The sequence below is a fragment of the Gambusia affinis genome, linkage group LG11 (assembly GCF_019740435.1).
Source record: "Gambusia affinis linkage group LG11, SWU_Gaff_1.0, whole genome shotgun sequence".
Classification (NCBI taxonomy): Eukaryota; Metazoa; Chordata; class Actinopteri; order Cyprinodontiformes; family Poeciliidae; genus Gambusia; species Gambusia affinis.
Window position 1 is genome coordinate 18,599,043 of NC_057878.1, and position 18,477 is coordinate 18,617,519.

The following is an 18,477-nucleotide window of genomic DNA, read 5'->3' on the forward strand; positions in this document are numbered from 1 at the left end:
TTAGCGCCTGACGTGGCTTTTGTGCTCCGAGGCCGCTAGCAGAATATTCCTCCATTATTTCCTCTCCTGTGGTTCTGCATTGTTCCAGATAAGCATCAGGTATTGATTAAGAGGTTGCTAAGGAACAGGCTTCGCTACCACAGAAGAGGAGAACAGTAAGGAGGACTTAATGTTGGTAAAGTGTGATTTTTCTCTCTGCTGCCTGGGAGGCTTTTCATCGAAACTTTAAAATATTTGAGTGTTAGTGAAGTGGAAAACAGACTTTGATGACTGTTTTTATTGTGAAGTTAATTTCCTTAGAGATGTCTCACAACTTTGCATAACTTCTTCAACTTATGTCAGAATTATGTATATATAGACTATATAGAGCTCTGGAATCAATTAAGAGACCAAATAAAATGTTCAGTTTCTCAGATTTTACTCCTTATAGGTATATGTATGAGTAAAATGAACATTGTTCTTTTATTATATGAACTACTGACAACATATTGCTGAAGTTCTGAGCCAAAATTGAGTGTTTATTGGCAGAAAATGAGAAAATGGTCAAAATAACAAAATGATGCAGTGCTTTCAGACCTCAAATAATGTAAATACTAATGTTTTAAATCAATGTTGAGTGGAATAATAATGAGGTTTTCAGTGCAGTGGGCTCTTTTATTTTTTTTACACACACACACATGATTTTTATTTTTTTATATATATATATAAAAATCATGGGAGTAACATTTCTATGTTTGAAAATGTTGGCTTATCAAAGGGTCAAATCATAAACATGCTACAAATAAATAACTTTCCTTAGAAATCCAGACAAAATGAATAGACATGAATATCTGTGTTTTTTTGGTTTGCAAAAAAATATTTAATGTATTTTCCAACACAAAATAGTTCACAACAAAATAGAAATAAAATGATGCATGGGTCTCAAAATATTCAGCAAACTACACTGCAAAAACACTAAATCTTACCAAGTATTTTTGATCTAGTAGTTTCTAGTGCAAATATTTTAATACATTTAAGAGCAAACTATCTTTAAAGTAACTTTTCAGCAACACATACAAGTTTGTTTTAATAAAGTATTTCATTAATACTGATGAAAAAGTGGCAGATTATTTCACTTATAACAAAACATTTTTCCCATGTTGTGAGTTAATTTATCTGCCAATGGAAATATTTAATCTTATTTACCTAAAACAAGCCTCTATATCTTGCTGAAAAGATACTTTTGAATTAGTTTTGTCTTATTTCAAGCTTATCAGTCTTTTTATCTGTGTATAAATACCCAGAGTTCACATTTGCATTATGTAAAGCAGAACGCATTTTAAAATAGCCTTAAAATAACATTAACAGTCATACATGATAATCATAACTTGTATAATCTAACTGGATTTGTTTTCTTTGAAAACGATGCATCACTTCAGTTTTACACTTCTTTGTGTTGCATTGTGGCATAACATGCCAGTGAAATACGTTGATATTTATTGTCATAACAGGCCTGGAAAAAACACTAAAAAGAGAGAATCGGTAAAAACAAAAACATGAAAATCTTTGTGGAAAAGTGATGTCAGATTTAAAATATGGACCAACTTGTTCTGGGAATGTAAAATGTTGCTGATCTCCTTCGTTTAGAAGCTTGTCCACGGTTTTGACACAAGTACAGTAAAAATGTTCCCGCACCACAAATACTTTCTCTGTGTCCTCTAATAACCGAGTTCTTCTTTTTGACTTTGATTTTCACAGCCTGACTCTCACGAAGACTGGCAGCAAACTGCGTGAGTCACTGCTGGTAAAACTTTATTTCTGTAGCTCTTCAGCTGCCACCTAAAATACAGACATGTCTCTCATGTGAAACCTGAAATATGTTTCACATGAGTAAGCTGAGAAATTTCTGTATCTTTAAGAGTCAGTGCAAGTCTGTCTGTGACTGTTCCTTTATTTTCTGCTACGTTTCAAATAATCTAACACTTTTAGATTTCATTTAAATCACAAGTTGTTTATGATGGAGAAACCTTTCTACAGTTTTCATACTACAGTCCCCAAAGAAGCTGAATTTCCTATCTTTAAATCCAGGTCTAAGGTTAAAAAGCCATTTAAAAGTATTTATTACTCTTGTACTTGCTTGTACGAGTAACAGTTAGCAACAATAACACTGAAATTTACTTTTGATTCTCTCTAAAGTAACTTCCTGTGAAATTGGTGGCCATTTCTGCAAAGCCCTCACAAAGACTTGTATAGAAATTATTTGTCGGAGGTTTAAGGCTCTACTTTTCTAACTTCCTCTCCCAACTAGCTGCGTTGCACTGCCAATAATGTTGTGTATGTCATTCTTTTTATTTAGTTTGATTAATTTTTGTTTAATTTGATTAATTTTGGTTCAGATTACCAAATGTTTTGGTAAAGTAAAACATTTGGACAGCGTGTTGGACTTTTGTAAAACTCCATTTTGGTCGATGAGCATTTCTGCAAGTTAAAATATAATTTCTGTAAAAGGTTTTACTAAATATTTGTGCAGCCAGGTAAATGGCCTTTCACATGCTGATTCATTACTGGATACATCTAAAACACTCAAACAGTGACGGCGTTTTGAATCAGCTCCGACTGACGCATTCCTGTCACTCTGGGACAGAGAATATATTAAATATCATCTATTGATCACATGTCTATCATGATGTATATTATTGATTTATTCTCCAGCCCTATCAAAAGATATTTAAGTTGTTGGAACCTTACAGCTTTCTTGTGGTTGGGTTTTGTTGTTTCGGGTGCTGGTGGGTGAATTTAAAGCCTGGTCCATATTTTGTGCTGTTGGCACATTTCAGGCTCGGTTCTGTCTCTGCTGCGCCACAGGGAGGCTTCACTTCCTGCTCAAACCTCTTGGGCATCTCGCTGTCAGAGCTGGTGAGAGCTGACTGCGCGCTCCTGCTGCAGTTCGTTGCTCTTACGACACCAGTGGAATCCAATGAAATCATTTTTGTGGTAATTCTTTTTTTTTTTTTTTTTGCTTACATTTCTGCTTCATTTATCCGTTTCATGTTCAAACCAGCATCTCCACTGTGGGAATGAGCAACAAACTACAGAGATTAGTGAAATTACAGCTTCATTTACTGTCCATGCAAACAGCTGCCTGGGTTTTAACAATTAATGAATACTTTTCATTTAGATTAGGCCAATTTTGCATGTTTTTATACTTCCATTTGGGTTTCTACTGCTTCTAAAAAAAGCCAAAGCTTATTAAAAAAAAAACCCCATAAAGCTGTTTTTGTTTTTTCACTGGTGTCCCGAAAATAAGCCATTTCAAAAACCTCTCCAATGTTGCAGATGATATGCACTGGTTGTGGATCAATTAATATTTTTAATCAAGCTCATTTGCAGGGTTTGAAATTAATTAATCACATGTAATTAATTAATGGAAAAACTATATAGCCTCAAAATAAGTAACATTTTCAATTCAAAAATCCTTTTTCCTAGATGAAAAATATTCAGAAAAAATATGAGGATTTTTAACATTTTCTTCTTGAATGAAGTATTTAGATTGAAGCCAAGAGCAACTGTGTTACTATAGAGCTGAAATGTGTGAAATTGCTGCCTAAAAGCTTTTCAGTGCGACGCATCCTGTTGTGAGAAAGTAGAGCATGTAACCTTCCCCCAGAGCGTCCGTGTGAAGGAAGCATATGGAGGCTCACTGAACTCACAACATGAAACCTTCAGAAAACCAAATCAGACATTTCACAAGTCCAGATCTGAAGGAAGAAAAAAAATAACATGAACTGGAAAACTTTCCCACATAGAAATACCTCACAGTTGTCTTGTTTGCGTATTTATTAAATGAATTGATTTGCTGAATGCTTGTTTGTGATCACATAAACTAAAATAAAAACAATATTTAGGTGGAGAAAAATTCATCTCCTGCTCTGCTTCCTGAAATAAAGCTTTATCCAACTTCTGCCGCGCTCCCACACAGCAGACACGTGGCAGCCTGGGTGGCGGTGGGGGAAATGTGCGGCTGCGTTGCCATTAGTAACGAGATGCAACCTTGTCAGAGGCTATGAAGGCTTTTAATGACAAAAGTTGTTACAAAAACATCTGACAGATATTATATTTTCTGTGAAGTTGCAAAAGAGTCGGTTGAGTTTTGATTCTTTCCCTTATTTGAAGTTTTGATTTTTGGGAAGAAAGTGACATCCTCGGCTTTATGATATATTTTTAATAATAAGCTTTATTTGAGGAGGTTCATGTTCTTCTGGAAAACAAACCATTTGTAAATCCTCTTTACGGTCGAGCCACATTCCACAGGCACTGCGCCGTTACCTAGCAACCCCAGCAGAGCCCAGCCCTGTTACCTAGCAACCCAAATGGAACTCCAGCACATTTGTACAGCAGGTTTTATTTTTGTGTGCGCTGTATGATGTCTGCTGGACAAAACAAGTGTTTTGCTGTTGACTTACCATTCTGACACCACTTGCTACGTTCTTGTTGGTTGTGCAGTAGGCTCTACTGCTACTTTTCAGAGACGTATGGTTGTATAATTGTCAACTTCCTTAATGTCTCTCTTTTCCTCCTGTTCAATTAGACAGTAGCAGGTTGGTTCCTGCTCTCTCGGTGTGCTGTTCCAAACTCAGTGAGTTCTGGTGTCGGTCTTCAACTATTTTTATCTCTTATATGATTCAAAGCACAAATGATGGTTTTCAAATGTCAATGTCTCTGCAAAGCCTGTAATTTCAGCTCCGACTCTAGAGAGCGGGAGCAACACACACTTTTACACATGTGCCTACACACACACTTGTCGGCTGCAGCCTTTACATTTCTGTTTCCTCTGGGTCAACATCCAGCAGGAAGGTTTAGGTTGGTTTGTTTTTACGCCCTCGTTGTTCTGCCATTGCTCTTTAAGTTTCTATTTTCAAACCTCCTTCTTTGTCTTTTGTTCTCCTCTTCTCTATTTTTATTCTTTTTTTTATTCTAGTCATTAAGGCTGGGTGATAAATCAATTTTTGGGTTTTGAAGATTTAATTTTTGGAAAATTGGGAGGGTTTTTGCACCACTGCACTCCTTGAGTTTTCATATTTCAGCACGTCCAAGGAAGCCATCTTGTTCGACAAGCAAGTTTTACAGATTCTATTTACTTGGAGTTTAACTTTGGCATAACTCTGTGATGAAATATTAGAACCAAGCTAAAGGTTTTGGGGGGTTTTTTATGAGAAAAAAGTCATAATATTACATGAATAAAGCATGAAGTGTTAATTTTATGAAAACATGACAAATAAAAAATTAAACTGAGGAATGTTGAGCTTATTGTAAATTTATAGTTTCACATCTATTTTATAGATAAATATTTAATCTTTAAACACATCAGCATCAAATTATCATCAGTAGCAGGACTTTGAAATTATTATACAAATCTATTTCAAAGAAAAAACCTCACACACTGAACCGCTCACATCAGACCATAACGTTAGAAATTCTTGCAGACTAGCCAGCAGCAATTAGCAAACACCTGGTGGAACTGCTGAGCTCATTAAATTCTCAGTTTAAAAATTGATTGAGAAAAGTTGCTAAAGGGTGAATAGAGAATGGTGATGTGATGACTCCCTGAAGGCGGAGTTTCAGAAAAAGCAGGAGCTTCTTAAAGAGACAGATACTCAATTTAAAGGTGTTAAATTACAATATATTGGAAATATGACTAAATTTTTATAACTGAAGTCGGCATTGTTACTTGATTGTGTTATAAAATGGCACTTTATGAAAGGAAAATGCATATTACCACCTCTTTTAAAAAAGGATGATTGAAATAAAAGCCACTTTTTAAAAATATCGTATTTTTTTAGAAAAATAATATTTGATCTGGTAAGAAAAAGATCAAGTGTTTAATTCCTAAGCCATATCATCCATCCATGTTTATATAGTTTTTAATTTTGGCTTCTTTTTACTTTTTTTAAAGACTTTAATTTGTCACTTTTTGATGTCTGATCCTCAAAGTTAAAGTTAGCAGCCTGGCATTTCTTCCCCCTCATCTTCATCATCTCACCTCTGCTCCTCCGTCAGAGCTGCTGCTTTTTTGGAGCCGACAGATGAGAATCGGGGCGCTCTTAGTCATTTTCTGGCTCAGCGATGCCACGCCGCTGAAGCCACGCGATACGGACGAGCCGTTTGCCTGGCAACAGGTGGAAAGATCGGAGCAGGATTGTCGAGTGCGGCGTGGGTTTGTGCTGCCCTTATCAGCCCGTTTGACTGCCTCCGATGAGGTGCTGCTAATAAGGAACTCAGTCACTGTCATAAAACATTCAACAGGTCGGATGTTGGTGACAGTTTCCCGCCAGGGGCTTTTATCTTTTTTCAGATCTTGATGTTTTTTGCGAGCGTTTTGCTTTGTCGCTGTTATCGCAGAGTGAATTGTGCATTTGTTTCACCTGATGAAAGTGGGAGTCATAAAGGACAGAGCTGGTTTCAGAGAAAGCACGGTTGGTGGTAAAAATGAGGGATGCTGTTCATTTTAAGCCAGCGGATTTCTGCTCCCCACAGGGATAAGCTCTGCAATTAAAAAGTTCAAATAGGCAGCGAGAAGAAATGTAACTTCTTTCATAAAGGGTCTTTTTTCTCCTTCAAGTGGAGGAAAGGAGATTAGTCCTTTTCAAAGCTCGGGGAAAAATAAATTTAAAGGTTTTCACTCCCACAGGCCTTCCATAAATGGATCATGACACATCCTTGCTACACATTGTTTGAGAATAAGCCAGACTAGACTTGTTTTCCTCATTTGCTGTGGCGCAGACGTGGCACAGAGCTGCAGCTTTTAGTCAACAAATATTCAGCAGGAGCTTTTTCTCTACTCTAATATACACACAGAGACAGATTTTCATGCATTCATTTTCACTTTACTGTTTTAAATCATAAAAAAGTTAAAATGTCAGAGAAAAACACAAAATCTTACCAAGTAATTTTAACTAGTTTCTAGTTAAAACATGTTAGTACCTTTGAAATAATATGAAAATATCTTACAAGTAATGTTTTAGCAAGATATAAAGGCTTGTTTTATGTCTTTATATTGATTTAAAACGTAAAAATTGGCACATTATATCACCTATAAAACAACATTTTCCCCTTGTTATAGGTGAAATAATCTGCAAATGGAACTAGTATTGAAATCAATATTTAGATATTGACTTATTTCTTGCTAAAGAGTTACTTATAAGTTAGCCTTGTCTTATTTCATACGTACTAATTTTTCAAATTACACAATAAAAACCCCAAAATCTTACAAAGTAATTTTATCTAGTTTCTAGTGCAAACATCTTAGTATATTTGAAATAAGACAAAAAAATTTGCAAGTAACTTTTCAGCAAGATACCAAGGATTGTTTTAAGTAAATAATACCTTCATATTGATGAAAAAGTACTAATTGCTCAGATTATATCACTTATAACAAGACATTTTCCATTTTATAACTTAATTTATTTGCCAATCAAAGTAGTACTGTTTCATAAGCATCTTCCCAAAACGATAATTTTATGTTGGTTTGTCTTATTTCAAGTTTACTAAGATATTTGTAGTAGGAACTAGATTTTCTGGTAAAATTTTGTTTTTGCAGTGTAATTATGAAAATGCAGCTGATGATATTTTCAATTATTTAAGGAGAAAATCTAACCCAATAAAACTCGCCTTATCTAAAATATAACTGCCCTTCAGTTATTCACTTTTTTTGTTCAGCTTTACCAGGTTCATCAGCAATGTGCAAACAGCAATGCAATTTTCCATTTAGTGTTTTAGCTTTCTAACGGAAGTTAAGTTCAGTTTAATTGTTGAAGTTTTTTTCGTTGACTGTTAAGAATTCAACTAAATTATAATCATGCTCTTATTTTGAAATGGCTGCAGAAGCTCCATTTCCTCTCCACCTGTGATGTGGCGCAGCAAGTTACATTTAATCTGTACCCAGAGTGCTTTGCTGCAGAACATTTGAACAATTTAAAGTCTACTGATGTCCTGCGAGCTTTCTGGAAGAGTTGAGAACACTCAATAACTAAAACTTTAGAGCGAGGGTGTCCAAAGTATGACCCAGGGGCCAATTGTGGCCCTTTGAACAATTTGACTACAAATCTGGCCTTATTTATGCTTTATTATTAGTAGTATTATTATTATTATAGCATGAGATTTGCACTGACATATTTAATTCTTCCATAACAGAAAGTGTTAAAGTATTTTTCTTTTACTAACCATGTTTACTTTTAATTTTAACTATAAGTAGGGCTATAAACATCCAGTAAAGCAAATTAATTCTTCTATTAAACTTGGTTAGTAGGAGGGTTTTTGTTATCCTTTGTCTAAGTACAAATAATGAAATTTAGCTATTGTGCTGTTGTGCTAATTGTGTTAAATGTTCACTAATGTGCACTGTCCTAATCAAATGCATTAAATTAAATTGGAAGAAAGCTCACATTTTGGTTGCTGAGAAAAATGAAAGCTAAAAGATTTTCTAGTAAATAAACTGAAGGAAAAAATTACTCAAATGTCTGCTTTTTATTAAGACAAAAAAGAAAACATTTGCTTGATTAAAATATTCAATTAATTTATTATTGAATTGTTTAAAAAAATTAAAAGCAAAATTAGTTGGAAAAACAATATGGCTGCCTTAGTCATTTAAACTTTGTGGTTTTTTTGCAAAAAGTTTGGACACCCCTGGCTTAGAGGGAATTATTTTTCGAAGTAAGTTGGATTTGGATAGTTTTTCTTTTTCAATAAATTATCATTTTAAACCAGCATTTTTGCCGTTATTTTGTGTTTTTCCTTTAAATCAGTTCAATCTAAAACTGATTTTAGAGCAAACTGAACCTGCATTGTAAGGGAGCAAATACTTCTTTAGAGCATAGTGTGTTTTTTTAATAAAGTTGGTATTGAGGTCGTGCTGTTCACTGGGTATGTTGAGTGTTTAAAATTGAGTTATTTGAATTTTACACAATGACATTTAGTTGTCATGAGGTTTTTTATGTAACCAGCTGAAAGCGGTTGTTATCGCTGCTCTCTGTTCTGTAAATATCTATAAATAAATAATGGTTGGAGCTTCTGTTGGATGAACCTTTTTCTATTTTTATTTTTAAGATCCTTTTTTTTTTTTTTTTTACTTAAACTGACTAAACTTAGTTTTTTTCATCCTTTTAAATGAGAAACTGTTAAAGGCGTTGGCATTATGCCTTTGCTTTCAACTGCAAATGTTTTGGTTAAAGTGTTTAGTCAGTCAGGGCGCCAAAGCCAAACCTTTTCCATTGGTGGCCTTGCTCTTAATTGACATGTAACCATGGTAACGTGGGAAATAGAGATGCTTAATGTTGTTAAATATTCCCAAGTGCTTTACTGCTGCTCTGACTCACTGTCCTGTGTGGTTTTACATCTTACTGGACTTTAAATATACCAACCACTGGTAAAAGAGTGCAAGGCAAAAGTATTCAAACCTGCTGAACTTTTTTTTCCAAAGTGTCACAACCAACATCTTTACAGATGACATTTTATGGAAAATTCACTGTGTGCAAGATTGTCATACTTCCATTTGTGTTTGTTCAGCTTTTAAAAACAGGGCAAGCGCATAAAAAAAACACCTAGCAGTTTTTTGGCGACAAGTTAATGTTTATCGTCTGAAAAATGAGCCGTTTCAAAAACCTCCCACTTGTTAAATCACATTCCATAGGCTTTGGGCCGTTACCTGGCAACCCCAGCCCAGCCGTTTTACCTAGCAACCCAAGCAGAACTCTAGCACGTAAAAAACAAAATGTTACCAAGTATTTCTGGTCCAGTTTCTAATGATAATATCTTAATACATTTGAAATAAGACAAAACTGATGTAGCAAGAAGCTTATCTTAAGTCAATAATTTAGCAGTATTGATGAAAAAGTACTAGTTCCATTGTCAGATTATTGCATTTATAACATGGGAAAAATGTAATAAGTGCAATAATCTGCCAATGTAGCTAGTACTTTTTCGTCAATATTGATGAATTATTGACTTACAACAAAAAGTTAACATGCTAAAAAGTTACTTTTAAGTTAGTTTGTCTTATTTCAACTGCACTAAGATATTTGCTATATAAAATGGACCAGAAGTACTTGGTAAGATTTTGTGTTTTGGCAGTGCAGTTTAGAGTTGCGCTTAGGTTGCTAGGTAACAGAGCTGGACTGGGCCGGGGTTGCTAGGTAACGGCATAGTGCCTATGGATTGTGACTTAACAATTGGGAGCTTTTTGAAATGGCTTGCTTTCCAGACAACAACAAAATATTAAGTTATTACCCAAAAATGGTTAGGTGGTTTGTTTGTTTTATTTGTTTGTTTGTTTTGGATTTTTACGTTTTTTTTCTTTTTTAGTTTTCTGTGTACAGTCTTTCATGCCAGATTATCCTTCTGGTGATGAATCAGTGCTCTTCTCCCCCCATAGTCTTGGAGAGTTCAACAGTAAACCAGCAACTGAACCCCAGATTCAAATCGTTGCAGATACAACATAAGTATAAGCATCAGGTTAAGTTAAAGCTAAATTTTTGGTTAATAATAACATTAAAATTGGATTTAATCTCAGCTTCACCACTTGATATTAGTTTAGCTACTTTCACTGATGATGACACACATCGGGGTGCTGTGCAGATATAAAAAGAAATCCTCCTTGAGGGAAAAGGGCAGCATTTATCTCACAGACTGGCCCACTTTAGAAATGCCAAACATGTTCACAAGATCCGCTTGCGTTTAAAGGAGGCGCTTTCCTGATGACAGCCAGCTTACTGCAGGGGAAGGTGGAAATAAAACTTTAAGGCTGACGTTAATGTGACATTGAAAGAGAAATAAAGACGACTGCTGTATTAACTAGCAACATTTACTTGAGAAACTTTTTGTGAAAATTGGCTTAAGAGAATTTTTACAACACTTTTTTTCTGGATTTTCTACACACAGTGAATAACTTTTCTGGATGATGAACAGGCATGTTTTTACTGAAAAATCACCAGAATATAACTGCAGTTTTTGTTAATTTATACTGAAAGAAATTGATTTGTTTTGGGGTTGTTGTTTTTTTTGCCTGATTTTCAATTGTTATTTTTATGAATTATTTTCATTTTAGCCCTTAAAACTACCAACATTTCTACATCATTTTATTTTTTTGGTCTGTCTGATGATGTAATTTAAATATTAAATGATTGATGCTTTGATCAGTTACTCAATACTTAAGTCACTTTTTTTTATAACAAAATACTCTTTTACTTTTACTTGAGTAAACATATATTGAACTAGTTTTACTCTAACTTGAGTAAAATATTTGGATGATCTGAATTTGATGTGCTTTTTCTACATGATCTGTGAAGCACTTTGTGATATCTGTGAAAAATTCAGTATAAATAGAATTTTACTTCAAATTCCAAAACATTTAATTGATCCCATACGGAAAATTAAATGTAGTTGTAACTCCCTTTCGTCTATTTGTCTTTGAGAGAGAAAACTTCCATTATTTTATACCACCATCTACATATTACCGGTACTTGAAAAAATGGTCTCGAAACAATATTATTGTTTATCTATTTTGAACAGACGGTAAAAAGTAAAAACAGATGGAGATGGATAGCAGCCGTCAAGCATAGTGACTGGCAGCCCTCGGTGTAACCGCGGATTTACAGCAACACTTTTTACAAGGTAAGAAGATTAACGTTAATATACTTTATAAATAAGTATGATTAGAAAGATATGACATATTGTATTATGGCGAAGGTACGCATCTAACCGTTAGTAACTATGGAAACAGTGTCCCACCGTCGTGTAGCCTAGCATGTATGAAAAAAAACAACTGGTTAGCATCTCGTCTTTTGTACGTTTTTAAGGCTGATACTATTTAAGCGGAAACGCTGTTTATGACAGTGACATAAATCATGTGATGTGAATTCAGACAAAGTCGGTAATTTGAACAACACCTCAGGAGGGAGGAGGTACTGGTAGGTTTCTATGCTAGCTGTTTCAAGCTTCTGTAAACATCGCCGTCTATGAGCCCCAACCAGGTGTGTTACGTTCATAGACAAATTAGCTCGACGCTAACAAGTAGAAGCCACAAATAAACTGGCAACAGTTGCTTTGTTCAATACTGCCGATCCTCATTTCCGACGGCCATCATGGCGCCTCGAATGATTGAGTGATATATTGCAAAGAGTCAATAAGAGAGGGTCTTAAGAGCTGCCCTGGCTGAAATCAATAGTAAACCAGACTCTGTCTTTAATATTTACCGTTTGCAGATCGTTTAGAGCGCATGTATTCACTTAAATTTACTGTCTAGTAATTTTGTTGTGTAAATGGATCAACAATGTTGCTCTTCAGATGGCTCCAGCTGTAGGTCGGTTTTGTCACAAAAAGCAGCCTTGTTACATTCTGACATCACAAACTGTGCACTGGGTTTTGCAGAGACAGTCGAAGCAACAGTTGGAGATAATTATTTTTATTTGTAAAATATTCACATTTAAAAGTCATAGTTGTGACAAGTGGCTTTCACAGAGGCTCACAGCGCCACAACCACGCAGATTATTCAGTGCACATGCATCATGCTGCATTCAAAGCCCTTACGATCATCACAGTTCTTTGCACTTAAACATTTTGGTGAAGTTTTATTTTATTCTGTGCTTTGTCTTCTACCTTCAGGCTCCAGAGAAGCTAATAAACTGAACACAAGCTATTACACCAGCGAAGCACACACACACGCACACACACTTTCACACACGCCGCTCACACAGAGGCCGTTATAAAAGCTGAATGGCACAACAGTGCACATCACGGCTGGTTGTGAAGGCTTTTGCAAGCTGAAACGGATCCAAAGCTGTTCAGGACGGATTATCCGGATTATTTTGAGTTGTGGAAATGGAGAGTGCAAATTTTTTATATTGAAATGCTGTAAACTTTGTTTATAAGCCACCTCTGTGCAGGATGGATGGGCTGGTTACAAGTTTCAATGTCTTCACACCGTTTTAAAGTCTTTCTAATGAGATGCCAGAGCCGTTTTCTCCTGGCTTAAAAGTTACCCTCCCCCACCTGTTGATGATTAAACACTTATGAACTCTTGCAAGTAAGACAGATTTGGATTTTGGAAATATTTCCCGCCATGAAAACATGGAGTGGAGCAGAAGCCATGACTCTGATTGGAGTATCAGAATAGAAAGTCGGACCAATCAGTTCCTCCAGGAAGCTGCTCTATCAACTATTAATGAAAATGCAATTAATAATTTGCAAACTTTGCACAGACTTGCAATTTTCACAATTTGCAACTTTTCCACAAATGTAATTCCTTAATGTTTTCTGTATTTCCTTTTTCTGACCAATCACTGCAATTTAGCTGAATTTTGACCAATCAAAATGTAACTTCCTGATTGACAGTTTCTCAAAAACTCTATTTCTTCTCTCTTTTTCTTCATTTCAAAAATAATTTTGAGATATTCTGTCAGATTTCATTATACCGTGTTCATGTTGCCTTTAATGTCCAGTATTTAATTCTTTTTGCATTTGACAACTCGTCTGAAAATGTTTTTATTTGTTGTTTTGCTATTTCAATTTGAAAATTTTATTTGCAGTCTTAATATTAACTCTGTCTTTTTTGGGAAGGTCATGTGCAGCAATTAATTATTATTTTTTTTTTTGGTAAGATCAAAAAAATAAAGCTTGATAAATGTAAACTTTTTGAAAAAATGCTGAAAAACCAGTCATTTTAATCTGTAATAATCATAAAAAACCATCGCATCACCCTGGAGAGACTCACTAATTCACCAACTAAGATCAATTTGTTGACCTAATAGTGTAAAAACCAGAATGACAAAAAAGGGATAATATTATATTTTTCTTAAAATCTATGTCTCAAAAGTAAATTACCAATTTTACTTTATTGATAAATTTTACAGCAGTAGTTTTTTTTTTCTTTTTAATTATTTCAAATAAATGAACTGGATTATGTTATACATTTATGTTTGAAATTGTGCGTAGTTAAAAACCAAAGTGTTTTAATTAAGATTACCATATCAAAAGAAGCTGTTACCAGACTGTACACTGCAAAAACATAAAATACCACCAACTGTTTTTGTCTAGTTTTTAGTGAAAACAAATTACTACTCTTAAAATAAGACGATACTCAATCACAAGTAACTTTTCAGCAAGATATTAAAGTTAATAAGACTTTAATGGAAAACATTCCAGTTCCCCTGGCAGTTTATTTCACTTACAAGACATTTCTCCCATGTTACAAGTGAAACTTTTTTCATTTATAATATCACTTCTTCCATCAATATTAAAGAATTAATGGCTTAAAACATCTGGATGCAGATAATTAATCTCCGAATGTAAAACTAAACAGAATAAAACCAGTTTTATTTTTGTTGCCAGAAGTTTCCAAAGTTTGATTTTATATTATTCTTATTTTATCTGGTCCTATTGAAGTATTTGAACACATTTAATCATGTTATATTTATATTTCTTTTGTGTGTGCTGCATCCCACTGTAAATCTATCGGTACAAAAATAAAGTTGATTGATTGAAATAAGCTCCTATTTTTGTTGCTGAAAAGTTACTTGTAAGTTAGTTTTGTCTTAATTCAGGTGAATTAAGATATTTGAAGTAGAACTAGACAAAAGTAGTTACTAATGTGTTGTCAATCAGACAGTCAGAGTTCTTACTACCTATAATTTATTTCATAACACCTCAGATCTGTCAACATTTTGAATATTAAGTATTTTCTCCTAATCCCACCATGTGTTGTTTTGCCATCTAGATGAAGGATTAATGTAGTTTTAGTTACTTTACATACTTTTTTTTTTAAATAATGACTGTGTTTGTTAGTTTATTTACGCTGCAAAAACAGATAGAAATATGAGCTTGTTTTCAGGCAATATTTCTTTAATGTTGATGAAAAAGTACTTGTTCAACTGGCAGATTATACTTGGTAATATATTACACTTTTGTAGTGTACTGTTTGTATTTATTGACAAAATGAATTTCAACCTTTCTTTGTTTTTAATTTAACAAATTACTCATTGTCCAGGGACAACAAATGAAAAATAGCATTTTGGCTAATTCAGCCGCATTAACAAACATTAACTAATGTAAAGTGTCTCTAACAAATTTAAAAAAAAATGGAGGTAAAAAAAACTACGATTTTCTGTTTTTGCAATGTATTGTTTGTATTTATTGACAAATTTAGTGTCAAGCCATTTTAACGTTTCTTTATTATTAGCTATAATTACTAAGTTTCTAGGGAAAATATGGGCTTGGCTAATTCTGGCACATTCACAAAAATGTTAATTAATGTAAGGTTTCCCTAACAAATAAATAATAATAAAAAAAATTCTGTTAATGCGGAGTCTTGTTTGTATTCATTGACAAAATTAGAACAATTTTGTCAATGAATTGTGTTATTTTTTGTTTTCAGCTAGACAAGTTACTGACGTTCTAGGAAAAACTAGCGTTTTGGCTAATTCTGGCCCAGTTACAAAATTATTGATGTACATAAAAAAAATTTTTTAACTTTATGTTTTTGCAGTGTACTGTTTATATTTATTGACAAAATTTGTATAAAGTCATTTTAACTTTTGCTTTTTAGCAACACCAGTTACTCACTTTCCAGGGACAACAGATAGAAAAAAGCGTTTTGGCTAATTTCGGCGCATTTACCAAAATGTTAATTAATGTGCATCGTCCCTTCGGAGTAAATTAAAAACTCAAATCGTGTTTTTGCAGCGTATGCCTGCTGTTCAGTAAATACATACGACTCAATCCGTCAGTCTTCTACCACGTTACACAGAACAACACCTACAGTACCTGGTGGCTGTTAACCCCTTCCTGCCTACCCTGCCTCCTTCCTATTTGACGAAGTGCAGGGCCTCTGCTGCCACTACCGAGCCCTTGCTGCTGTCTAGCGCAGTGACCAGCTTGAAGCCCGCCTTGAGCGCCAGCATCACCGTTTCCAGTTTGAGGCAGTCCAGCGTGCACAGGAAGGTGCTGTCCTCCTTCAGGACGAGCCGCGAGCCCGGCTCCGATTTGATGAAGTGGCGGAACTGGATGACGTTCGACGACACGACAAACTCCTCCGGGAAGCCATCGAGCCGGCTCTTGGAGATCTGCACCAGCCGCCCTTTGACCTTGTCGATGAAGCCTGCGTCGCTGCAGTACACCTTCAGGCCCTGCGACCTCTCGTGGCTGTCCGTCACCTCTAGGAAGGCAGGTTCGCGCTGGGCGGCCCGTTGGTTCTCCCACTCGCTCACCGCCTCCACCAGTTCGCCCAGGCGGTAGAAGTCCGCCTCACGCCGCAGGAGCCCCGCCTCCCGGAAGTCGTCAGGCAGCTGCAGCTCTCCGGTTCGCAGGTAGTTGAGCACGTGGCGGAACACTGGGCCGTCCCTGTCGATGAACGGGTTGCCCATGGAGTCGGTGTGCTGCACCGCCTTCTTCCCATTGGCCAGCTCCTCCAGGAAGGAGCCAAGGTGTTTGGACAGTGTGGTCCGGTGGGCGGTGTACAGGAAGCCGCCGACATTGAGGGTGATGGTGCCTGATGATGGCTTCTTGAAGCTCTTGCTGGGCTGCAGCAGGTCCGGGTTGATGTGCTTCAGTTCACTCTCCATCCTTCTGAGGTTCCATTCCATTCTCCGCCAGGCGTCTCCCCCTCCGGCTCGGCTCCTGCGGTTTCGCTCAGGCTGGAAGGTGCTGTCGGCTGCCGAGCGGCGCGGTTCGGCGGTGAATGGGAGAGCGCTGAGTGGCGGAGTAGGAGCTGAGAACAGAGTGGCTCCGTGTGTCGCTCCTCCTTCCCTCCGTCTCTCTTTAAGAGTGGGAGTGCGGTGGCGTCACATTCAGGGAGGAGAAACAGGGAACAAATAACAGAGAAGTGTGAAGCTCTCTTTCTTTCTTCCTTTCTTTTTTTCATCAGTCCTAAATTATATTTTTGGGCAGAGGAAAACAAAAACAGTCTCCGCTCACCAGATGGAGAGGGGGCTTCTATAATGTTTGAGGTGTGAAAGTGTCAGACTTCTTGTGAGTCTGAATATAAATCTCCCTCCTTGCAGCTGAATCCATCTGTTTACCTCACATTACTACGTGAACTTGAATCTGTTTGAGGGGAACGCCAGCCCGGCGTGGTGTGGCTCGGCTCGGCACGTTTCTCTGGCCATGAAAGCCAGGAGTGGGATTGAAACCTTGCATAAGTAAAAGAGAGTAACTGGAGATGGATTTATATGATCAGTCCCAACTACAAATCAATAAAGGATCTATCTGTCTGTGACGGCAGGTGAGGCAGAGCCTCATCTGTCATCATGCAAAAATATATAATGATAAAATAATTTATATTGCTATTTTCATCCTGTTGTTTGTACTATAAAGTACCTATTTTTCACTTAGCTTAACCAATTCTGATTATTTTTTCCTTCAAAATTGCTGAATTTTTGCCTTTTCCCATTCAAATGCTTGAGCTGAGCCTCACCTGGTATTGATCAGCCTCTGGCTAACTGTGCTGGCTGCTATTTTTTGAGAGCACGTTCCTCCTGTCTGCATGTCGCCAATAAAATGGCTAAAAAACATTTAATATATGAGCTGATTTTCCATAATTTAGCATATGTATATAATGTACAGTGGTTTTTGTCATCAACTGTGTGTGTAACGTGATTCATGAGCTGAGGAGTGATCAGAAACGACGGGGAATAGATACGAGGTGAGGCGGGCAGTTCTCTTGCCTCATGGCAGGGGGCGCTCACGATCCCTGACATTGTGACTCCACAACTGCAGAGTAAGAGACAGTAACGGCGAGCTAGCCATACCGTAAAGTGCAGCGATGTATTTATTTTCTCTTCGTACCAAAGCAATCACTTATTGCTGAAAATAAACATTAAGCCTAAAACCATACTACTGCAATAGACTGAATGTTCTGCTCTTTGTGTAGGAAATATTTGAGTGGGTTTTTTGTTTCGTTGTCAGTTGCTATAGCAACGAGTCTGCGCGTAGCTGCGCTTATACAGAGAGCGAGAAAGACGTGGTTTTGAGTTGTACTTTAACGTTTTTTCCCTTTGCTATGGAGCATAGCATAAAACTAATAATACCTACATGTCCAAGTTTAATTAACGGAATTACTATACGGCGACAGCGCAGCTATGCAAGATATGTAGAAGAATATTCTTTTTGCCCTCCAGCTTGTTCGCATGCGCGAAATTTTCTTATGTAAACAATAACATGCATGGAGTCTATATTTGTAAATATGATTATGATTAAGTCAGTGCCTCACCAGCTATGAACCTCACTGCACGTCACTGCTATCTATCTACCCTCTTTTTTCTTTTTCAAGTTTGATGTGATATTTCTTTATAAACTGTGTTTTTATTGTGCATCTAATAATTTTGATAAAACGTTTTCTTAAACAAAAATCAAATATTTTCCCCCCTTTTCTCCTTTCCTTTGATTTTCCTTTCTTTCTTTCCTTCCTCTCCTTTCCTTTTCTTCCCGGGCCTGTTGCGGCAGTCCATCTTTTGG

The 18,477-nt window shown here is 36.2% G+C and overlaps 2 protein-coding genes across 2 annotated transcripts in view; one reads left to right on the forward strand and one right to left on the reverse strand.

The window, feature by feature from the left end:
* LOC122839317 (general transcription factor IIF subunit 2-like) overlaps positions 1 to 18,477 on the forward strand; it is a 56,148-nt gene that overhangs the window by 5,860 nt on the left and 31,811 nt on the right. The gene's annotated exons all lie outside the window — the stretch shown is intronic.
* On the reverse strand, positions 12,423 to 16,744 carry kctd4 (potassium channel tetramerization domain containing 4). Its single transcript, XM_044130773.1, has one exon. The coding sequence runs from the start codon at positions 16,605 to 16,607 to the stop codon at positions 15,831 to 15,833; it is 777 nt and encodes a 258-aa protein (XP_043986708.1). The 5' UTR covers positions 16,608 to 16,744; the 3' UTR covers positions 12,423 to 15,830.